The sequence below is a fragment of the Sinocyclocheilus grahami genome, unplaced genomic scaffold (assembly GCF_001515645.1).
Source record: "Sinocyclocheilus grahami isolate Dianchi unplaced genomic scaffold, SAMN03320097.WGS_v1.1 scaffold685.1, whole genome shotgun sequence".
NCBI lineage: Eukaryota > Metazoa > Chordata > Actinopteri > Cypriniformes > Cyprinidae > Sinocyclocheilus > Sinocyclocheilus grahami.
In genome coordinates, this window is record NW_015505864.1 from 137,623 (window position 1) to 148,250 (window position 10,628).

A 10,628-nucleotide genomic window follows, 5' to 3' on the forward strand; every position below is an offset into this window, starting at 1 on the left:
ATTAGGAATCATTGGTTAAGATTTATTTACAACAGAACAGCACAACCCAGATGTTCGAATTTGTTCAACGCATTTTAGGGACGACAGTTTTTTGAACCTAGAAGAGTACAAGGCTGGCTGTGTGCACAGGCAATTTCTAAAAATAAAAAAAGGGTAAATTCCAACTTTGCTATGACAATCTGGCGCTTCTGAATCAGCGACTGTAAGTATGTTTTGTTATTAGTTTAAGTATTTGCTATTGACTGTTCAAATGCGGAGTTTTGCGCAGAGTAACGCGTCGTGTGTGTGTGAGGGGAACAGGGTCACATCACAGGAGAGTGAACTGCCTGTCAGAAATCATAGCACGTCAGCTGTTTTAACCGCGGCTTGTGTACTGGATCATCACTGTGTCTGTCACGTGACTCTGTTGCCCTTTCGGGCTTGAACTGATGGTAAAACTAACGATATTATTAACTGTCTTGATATTTACTTTGAAAGCTAATTTCATTAAAACTACACACTTAACCATTAAAGAGAGAATGTTGACTATCGTAGTTAATGTTCCTGTATTTTTCTTGTGTTTTTCTTTTAAAGTAGAGGGTCTGCCTCAGGTCTACTATTTTGGGCCCTGTGGGAAATATAATGCCATGGTTCTGGAGCTGCTCGGCCCTAGTCTTGAGGATCTCTTTGACCTGTGTGACCGAACATTCTCCCTCAAGACCGTCCTGATGATCGCCATTCAGCTGGTGAGTGCACAGGCCCTCTGAGAAGCTGCTGTAGTTTAAGAGCAGTGTGGCACCTGGGTGAGAAGTGCGTGCATATGTTGGAATGATGCTTTGCAATGTAAATGTGTAATGTGAGTCCATGTGTTAAATTTCCCCAGATATCACGCATGGAGTATGTGCATTCTAAAAACCTCATCTATAGAGACGTGAAGCCAGAGAACTTCCTCATCGGTCGACAAGGAAACAAGAAGGAGCACATCATTCACATCATAGACTTTGGCCTTGCGAAAGAATACATTGACCCAGAAACCAAAAAACACATTCCTTACCGGGAGCACAAGAGCCTTACCGGCACAGCTAGATACATGTCTATTAATACACACTTAGGGAAAGGTAAGTGTAAGATACCTCCCTAGTCTGATCCTAAAATGGACTTAACATTAAATTAAGCATGTCACTATCCCCACGCTTTATGTGGTTTCTTGATTAGCTGTTTGGGAATCATGAACCAGTTCTCTTAAAGAACATATTCATGTTTGGTTCCTTAAATGTTGCATTGAATCTATAGCACCTCAGTCGTGATTGTGTCATCTAAACTGAATGTGATGCCAGAGGAAAAATGGGTGGCCCAAGATGATACAGTGAAAAGAAATAAACAGACAACCTGGACAGTGCTGTCCTTTTTACTGAATAATTGTAAAATTCAGAAGATGAGTCACTTATTTTTCTGGAATGACTCGCACTGAATCAGTCGAACTGGATACTGAATTATCAACTTACATACTGAGTGAATCACATGTCATGCCATGTCTAACTCAGAATAAAAAAAGCAAAAACATTTACTGTTATGTTATAAATTACTTAAGGTGATGGTACATTTTTTTAGTCATCCACTGAAACGTGCTTGATACATGAGAACAAACCTCATTTGTTCAAGCAAGCACAGTTGTTCAAAATTTTTGTTGCAAGGACTTGGAGTGAAGTGGATGGACAAAAATTATTGTTCTGTAGATGAATTGAAGTCTTATGGTTTTGAAATAAGACATGGATATTTATTTATTGTTTTGGTTAATTATTTGGTCAAATCATGGAATGATTTTTTTTTTATTGATCATATGATCGATGATCAGTATATTAATAGTTAAGTAAATAAAATCAAAACCAGATTTGTTAAATTCCGCATGATTCCCATCTCTACTGTTCAGCCAACTTCATGTTATTGTGTACATGATGTTACTATTTTATTTACTTTTTTTGCAGAGCAAAGTCGGAGAGATGACCTTGAGGCCTTGGGTCACATGTTCATGTATTTCCTCCGGGGTAGTCTCCCTTGGCAGGGACTAAAAGTATGTTGAACTAGCATGTTTAAGCCATTAAAACGGTTACTAATTTAGTTCTTGAAAATCAGACGTTGTTGTTTTTGTGCTTTGCAGGCTGACACACTGAAGGAACGCTACCAGAAGATTGGGGACACAAAGCGAAACACTCCCATTGAGGTTCTCTGTGAGAACTTTCCTGGTGAGACCCCCATCATGTGCTGCATTTGTATCAGCTAATCTTAAAGTCAACATAAGATCAGAACTGACCTTGTTTACTTTCTTAATACACATATCCTGGTTTTTGCAGGATTCAGAAGTGCACATTATTCCAAAGGAAATATAAGGTTTCTTTGTAATAGGGTTGCGCAAGACTAGTCGACTAAAAGATACTGCTGCTGCTTCAAATTACTATCATGTTAATGATACTTTTTAAAAAATTACACATTGCTTATATACAGTATATCTTGAATGGAAAACAAAATCATTTCATATTGCATCAGAGCTTGGTGTGTTTGTTTTCTCAGTGTAACTCGCGGCAGGTTCAGGGAATTGTCCACTCAGAAGATGAGCACGTTGAGATAGTAATTTGATTTAGAAGAAAACAGAAAAGTTTGCTGCAGTCTGTGTGAAACTGGCATACAAAAATTAAGCTTGCTTATAAGCTTGTTACGAGGGAAAATACCGGTATCAAATTTTATATTGATTTAAAGGGGAATCAAATTAAAAATGAAACCTACTTCAATAACTCGATTGGCCAAATATTGTGAAAGATAAATAGTTGAAATAAAGAAGATAAATATTTTTTTATGCAATAAACAAACAATCCAAAAAAAAAGTTTAGAAGAAAACAGAAAAGTTTGCTGCAGTCTGTGTGAAACTGGCATACAAAAATGAAGCTTGCTTATAAGCTTGTTACGAGGGAAAATACCGGTATCAAATTTTATATTGATTTAAAGGGGAATAAAATTAAAAATGAAACCTACTTCAATAACTCGATAGGCCAAATATTGTGAAAGATAAATAGTTGAAATAAAGAAGATAAATATTTTTTTATGCAATAAACAAACAATCCAAAAAAAAAGTAACTTACTTGACAGCAGCAGGTCCTATATCAATGTCCTAATGAACAGAATACCCTTAAACAATGTTTAGTTGGTACAGGCCAAACTTCTGTCAGGTGTATGTGGGCTTTATAATAGGCTTATATGTTTGTAGTTGTTGGTCGCTGCCTATTGATTCAGCTGATTTTAATAAATACACTCAGCAGCCACTTTATTAGGTATATCTGTTCTGTCATTTCTGTCAGCTAAGGACAAAAATCTGAGGCTAGTTTGCATGGGTTTACCAAAATTGGATAGAAGATTGAGAAAAACGTTGCTTGGTCTGATGGGTCTTGATTTCTGCTACAACATTCAGATAGAGTAGGGTCAGATTTTGGAAGAATTGAATGCTCGTTTACGCACAGACATGGTTGACAGCTGCAACAACACGATTTTAGATCAATTAACTGTAATACTGTATAAAATATCCATTCAAACGGAAAGCATAAATGTTGGCGGTTTAAGAGCAAAATGCAAAACAGTGACATTTAATTCACTGCATTTCACTTGGCAGTGGTAAAACCGGCACCACATGTACTTACTTGCCGGCAACCCGCCAAAATAAAAGCTTGCTGATTTTAGCTTTGAAAAAGTTGAAAATTCATATAAAAAAGTTAAAAAGAAAAAGAAATGTAGCATTGTGTTTGTGTGCTATAAAATAAGTATATTTTTTATTTAATACTCTTTTTTTATTTTAAAATGTATTATCACACTTTATTTGTTTTATTAATTTTATTTAAAAAATCAACTAAAAGTGCAATAATACTATTATTATTTTATTTATATTTAATGGGTCACACTATGTGCAGTGTGAGCACCAAACCAAATCTCCAGGTGCTCTCATGACAACCAGAATGAAACAAAGTGTGCACCCCTCGATATAACCTATTTTTCAACGGCATTCAGTATAGGACTTGACTGTTTGATTCATAGATTAAGTAGGCTATTATAAATAGATTGCATAAACAGAATGTTTTTTGACTGTCTTCTGGGTTTTTTTTAGACTAGTCAACTAGTTATGTAGACTAGTCAACAACAATATAATCAGTTGAGGCACACAATCCTTTTTTAAATGCAATAACATATTCAGCTGCCATGTGGGTACCAGCATATCACATTGCAGAAGTAAAATGAGTTGTTGAAACATTTTATGTTGACTTTAAGACAAGATTTCCCCTTGCTCTTATTTATTGATTATTGTCATTGTAACTTTATCCTCATTTGTGTTTTCAGAGGAGATGGCCACCTATCTACGCTATGTCCGGCGGTTGGATTTCTTTGAAAAGCCAGATTATGAATACTTGCGGACCTTGTTTACGGAGTTGTTTGAACGAAAAGGATATACCTTTGATTACTCGTACGACTGGGTTGGCAGACAGATTGTGAGTCAACATGTCGTCTTCACTGCCTAGAGAATAAAGTGGCACAGTTTATCCATCTCTGCAAGACAGCCTAATCTTGCTGTCTATAGTTGCTCAGACACAGAGCTAATTCACCTTGGAACTGATGTTCTCTGTGTTTTGGTTTGTCTTTCTCAGCCCACACCGGTGGGGTCGGTCCACGTGGACTCAGGGGCATCTGCCATCACGCGTGAGAGCCACGCACACAGAGACAGACCCTCCCAGCACCAGCCCTTAAGGAATCAGGTAATCTTCCGCTGCTCATTAAGGAAGCTTAAGATTGGTGAACCTTGTCTTTATTACAGGAAAGGAAAGAGAAAATGTCCCATGTTCATGTTTCTGTCCACACACCCATTTATTAAAGGTAGATAATATTTCCCCTGAACCAAATGGGTGAATCTCACAAAACAAGTCTGGGTCATATTTCACCTCAAGATCACAAGAAAGATATAGAATTGTTGATGTAGAAGTCGGTAAGAATTTCTTTTCTTTTTTTAAGCAAGGTCACATTAACTTGTTCAAAAATTACAGTAAACATTTTTGCATTGTGTTCAAAAGATTGCTATTTCAAATAGTATCAACAGGTTTTAACAAAAATATTAAGCAGCACAACTATTTTTAACTAATAATAAATCAGCATATTTCAGAAGAATAATGTGACGCTGAAAACTTGCTAAAAATCAATCAGCTTTGCCACCACCTGCATAAATTGCATTTTAAAATATATTAAATTAGATAATTATTTTTAATTGTAATAATATTTCACAATACTATTATAATTTAAATGGTTATGTATGTGATTTAAATAAAAGTGTTTTGTTTTTTCTTTTTATTGTCATGCAAAGTTTTAGGACAGTAATGAGAATCACCGTTGAGAAAAGTGGAAAATATTGAAAAGTTTGTTTATTTATACATGCATGCATGCTTTTTTTTCCCTGGTAATGAGAATTTGGGGGAGGGAAAGGTCCTTACTAGATCACAATACAAAAAATTTAGAAATAAAATTTTTTAAAACGAGTTTTGATTTAATTTTGGAGTGAAATAATGGCCTAGACATGTTTTCATGACATCTGTTGAATAATTCTAAACAGAGCTGGTAGAGGTGGACTTGATTTTAGAGGGTTTCTCTGCAGCACTACATGAAGCTTTAAACAAAATCATTAGACTCGCCCACTCAGCAACTGGCTGCTTCAGCATGCACTGCTTTAGCACATCATGGCTCAGAGTGCATGCTGGGAATAGAAGTTCCTAAAACTATATATTTCCAAGTATATATGTCACTGGAGACTATTTTTATATTGATTAATTTGCCAATTTGTGCTTTTTCTGACTTTCTCTTACGTTTGCAAGAGCAAATCCGCTTTGCACATCTCACAAACTTGCCCTGTATCAAACTCATCTGCTGAAGCGAAAGTTTAATTTTGGTTCATAAAAGATTTTCACAAGTGTTTGAATTTGGGGTGCACTCAAATTAGTGCTTATAGTTCAAAGATTTAAGTTGACAAAAAAAAAATTGTTTTGTTTCATGAATAAAGGTGCTTTTGCAAAGACAGGGTGAGATAATGAAGTGATGACTACCTTAATTTTGGCTAATCTGTTCTTTAAGACATCTTGACATGATATGTATCACGTATATCCTTACGATTCTTGTGAGGGAAGAGGAGTGCAGATATATTTAAAAATCCTTGGCTGAAAGACACAAGGGCCCTGTAAACTGCCTCATCATCAATTTTGTGGAGGTTCTGGTGTTTAGTGAGACTGTTTAGAGGGCATCGCAACACTAATTGGGGCAAATTTTCACCATAAAAGTCTTTACATTTAAACAGTACTTTTCTATAGACTTGCTGATAAGAGATGGGGTACAACAGGTCTAAAGGTGCACTGAGGTCAAAGGCACATTTCATTTTATTCTCATTTAATGACAAATATGCATGTGGAAATTTGGCTGATCCTTGATGTGATCACAGACAGCAACCCAAATTTGATTCGATGCTAATTTGATCTAATGTGTTATAGATTTATTCAATAAAATTACCAAGTATATTTTAAGACAAAGCTCTTGTTAATGATTTTCAGTTTTGTTAAATATAATTAATTCAAAAGTTTTTCATTAACTTAACAACATGAAAAAGTATGTTTTTTGAAGGGATTGTTCACTCAGATTTTGTTGTAATTTACTCACCCTAATGAGGTTCCAAACCTGTATGAATTTCTTTCTTTTGTAGAACACAGTATGTTTTAAAGGGGTCATAGGATGCCCATTTTCCACAAGTTGATATGATTCTTTAGGGTCTTAATGAAAAGTCTGTAACATAGTTTGGTTAAAATTTCTCAATGGTAGTGTAAAAAACACCCTTTTTACCCTGTCAAAAACAACTCTTTTCAGAGCAAGCCATTCTGTAGCATTTTCCTTTAAATGTTAATGAGTTCTGCTGACCCTGCCCTTCTCTTCCGAGCCGCTCTCTCAGGGACTGTTTACTTTAGCCGCATTCATCGTGAAACTTGCTAATTAGCACATTATTAGGAAAGGCGATTTGCAAAGAATCATTTAAGGGGTCATATGATATAAAGGCATAAAGAAGATCTGTAAAGTTGCAAAGACTAAAGTCTCAAATCCAAAGAGATATTCTTTATAAAAGTTAAGAGTCAGCCACGCCTACCTAAAACGGCTCGTTCTAACACCCCCCCAACATATCTACGTCACTATGTGGGAAGATTTGCATAACGCCGTCCAAATGTTCACGCAAAGAAAGAAGGCGTAACTTGTATTCTCGCTGTAGTATTGTTGCCGCCGCCATGTCGTGAAGGCACTGTGTGATTCGTTGTGAAAGCGAAACTACTTTGTTTGGTCTTCCAAAAGAGGACGATATCTGCTTCGTCATACCTAGAGCTGATCCGTGCTGGTTGCTGAGGAAATACAACAACTTTGCGCTGTGGATCGCCGGATCGGCTTTCACCGTGGACGAAGTGGAGTCCAGCCCGGGGTCGTGACATGTTGTTCCCGCAAGCCCTCCGGACGCTCCTTCGTCGAATCCGCTGGCTCAAGCCCGCTGCCTCTGCTCACTCTAGCCCCCGGCCTCTGCTCACTCTAGGCCACCGTGTGGGGTGTAACATTTCCGTCACACGCTTGAGGTATTCGGCCAATCATAACGCACTGGATAGCTGGCCAATCAGAGCACACCTCGCTTTTCAGACTGATGAGCTTTGTAAAAATCGACACGTTTCAGCAAGGCAGGGCATAGAGGAGAAACAATAATGTACAGTATGTGGAAAATGTGTTTTTTGAACCTTAAACCGCAGAAACACATTTGATTACACCAAATACACAAAATAATGTTCTTTTTAGCAACATCATATGACCCCTTTAAAAAAACCTTATACTCATTTCTTCTGTAGGTGAAGCTGGATCACGAATGATTCGCACGAACATAAACGCATATGTAGATCAGGGGCGCATTCCCTTCAAAAACAAACGCAATCCACTGCGTCTTCAGCGGCTCAGATGTCGGGAGTAAATGACGACTGCTATGTTCATTATTACATCCAACAACAAAACACCTCAATCGCATAGGAGTAATTCTTGTCTACATCTGCTCCGGCGGTGAAATAATGGCGGACGGATGACAGCTCACTCAGGGTGGGTCTAAGGTCCAGGTAAAGTCCAGTCTGTGCTGAAATGCTACTGTCAATCAAACTATCGTGGGAGTGGCCTGTCTGTGTGACGTCACTGAGATCGGCTCGATTTGAGAAAGGGGTAAAGATTTGAGTAGATAAAAAAAAAAAACACTGGGTGGATTTTTATCATTATATAGGGTGGTTGTGTACACACGCACTGCCAACACACATTTCAGTTCAAACAGCTTGTAAAAGTGCATGTAGCATCCTATGACCCCTTTAAAGAATGTGGGTAGTTGCTGGTAGCCATTGACTTCCATAGATTTTTTTCCTTCATACTATGGAAGTCAGTGGCTACAACAGAAGAATGAAACTCATACAGGTTTGTAACAACTTGAGGGTGAGTAAATCATGACAGAATTTTCACTTTTGGGTACCTTTTAGGGTAAAAAAAACTGCCCCTGCTGTTAGAACTAAAGGCACAGTAACTGATAAATAGCTGACTTTTCCATTTGTTGGCATGACATGGATAGATTCACATGGTTGATGTATTTTATTAAGTTGGGTGACCACCTCAGAGATAATCACCATATTTATAATGAAACCATCATATTTAAAAAAATATATCAATTATATAAATATCATATTTATTGGTGTAAAGCCATATTAAATTATTATGGGATTATTTTCAATGACATTTATGTGACATTAAGGTGCATTGTGCATAAAAGTCACCAATGCTCTGCTGATTCTATGGCTGAAGAGTTCAAACCTCCACTGGCTTTAATAACACAAAAACTGTTCGGGAGCTTCCTGGAGTGCTTTGCCAAGCGTCATGGAGTGGTGTAAACCATGCTGCCACTGGATTCTGTTCTGTGGCGTGATTAATCACATTTCTCTGTTTGGCAGTCTGATGGTTTATGGTTAGATGCCAGGAGAACGTAACCTGCCAGACTGCATTATGCCAACTGGAAAGTTTGGTGGAGATGGGATAGTGGTATGGGGCTGATTTTCAGGGGTTGGGCTGGGACTCTTACTTTTAGTGAAGGGAAATCTTTACGCTTCAGTATACCAAGACATTTTGGACAATGCTTTTCTATTTTAGCATGACTGTGCCCCAGTGCATAAAGCAAGGTTCATAAAGACGTGGAAGAACCTGAGTGGCTCTCACAGTGCCCTTACCTTAACCCCATCGAACATCTTTGGGATGAAGTGGAACAGAGATTGCGAGCCAGATTTCTCGTCCGAAATTAGTGCCTGACCTCACAAATACTCTACTGGATGAATGGGCAAACATTCCCACTGAAATACTCTAAAATGTTGTGAAAAGGCTTTACAGAAGGGTGGAAGCTATTATTACAAAGGGGACCCAATTCCATAGTGATGTCTATGTATTTAGAATTCAATGTCATTAAGGTCCCTGTCGATGTAATGGTCAGGTGTCCTGGGTAGGGTTGCACCAGCCTTTCGTAAGTTCTTACTTAAATTAGAACGTTAAGTCCACACTAGAGGCTTAGTAACTACTAGCTAGTTTGTAACTAAATCTATACATTGTTTGGTTGCACCAGCTGTCCATAAGGCAGGACGTAGTAAGTAGTTTGTAAACTCTGTAAAGTAATGCGTAGTCGCATAATATGACGTTTACCCTAAATCATCCAATAGAAACCTTCAAATATGCGAGCAGAACTTGTTTAAATGCTATGAATTTTAAGTTATCCTTCATTCTAACTTATTTTGCCTCACGTATACTAACGATAAAAATATAAACAAGTTTCCATTAAAAACTATATATTAGTAACATTAGTCTATATGTAAGCTATTTTTATATGTAAATAACATTCAGAAACTGTAATTGAAATAAGGATCAATAAATACTGAAAGAAAAAAGACATAAGAAATGCCATTTATTTATTTAATCTGACATGCGCAACACAGGCCGAAGCGCACAGAGGTGCACTGTAGATGGGGTGTTGAAGACACGCTAAAAAAGAAACCGTACGTTTATTCACATTGTTCTCTCTTTTAATATGTACGTGAGTGTAAATGTCAGCAGCATCATATATGCCTAAAGGATTGAAGGTTGTCGGGTAAAAGAACAGCATATTGATGCAGTTCACTCAGTCTGCTATTTTATTCCAACCGTTACTCCTCACCAGACGCTTCCATAGTATTTAGTTTATATGTAGCTACACCTCAACTAAGTGTAATGGTGCAATGAAAAAATATTTAGTAGTGCGTAAGTTGTAACTTAGTGCCCATTTAAGTCAAAACTAGGCTAAGTTGTAACTTACGTACAGCTGATGCAACCGGCCCCTGATACTTTTGTCCATATAGTGTGTATTTTCTCTGAAGTCATACACTGTGTGAGTAGTGAAAAACACATTTTCCTGAAGATGTGCCTTTAACCCCATTATACCTTATGTTTTTGGTCGTGTGTCTAGAACCTGCGTTCCAGATATAAAACTGTTCACAATATATATATATATATAT

The 10,628-nt window shown here is 37.3% G+C and overlaps 1 protein-coding gene across 3 annotated transcripts in view; it reads left to right on the top strand.

Moving 5' to 3' along the window:
• LOC107559435 (casein kinase I-like) overlaps positions 1-10,628 on the top strand; it is a 67,097-nt gene that overhangs the window by 46,773 nt on the left and 9,696 nt on the right. For all 3 annotated transcript variants that reach the window (XM_016243256.1, XM_016243257.1, XM_016243258.1), the window contains exons 5-10: positions 574-725; positions 863-1,097; positions 1,965-2,050; positions 2,138-2,222; positions 4,357-4,505; positions 4,662-4,769. In XM_016243256.1, coding sequence (XP_016098742.1) covers positions 574-725; positions 863-1,097; positions 1,965-2,050; positions 2,138-2,222; positions 4,357-4,505; positions 4,662-4,769 — 815 coding nt within the window. The remainder of the gene's footprint in view (positions 1-573; positions 726-862; positions 1,098-1,964; positions 2,051-2,137; positions 2,223-4,356; positions 4,506-4,661; positions 4,770-10,628) is intronic.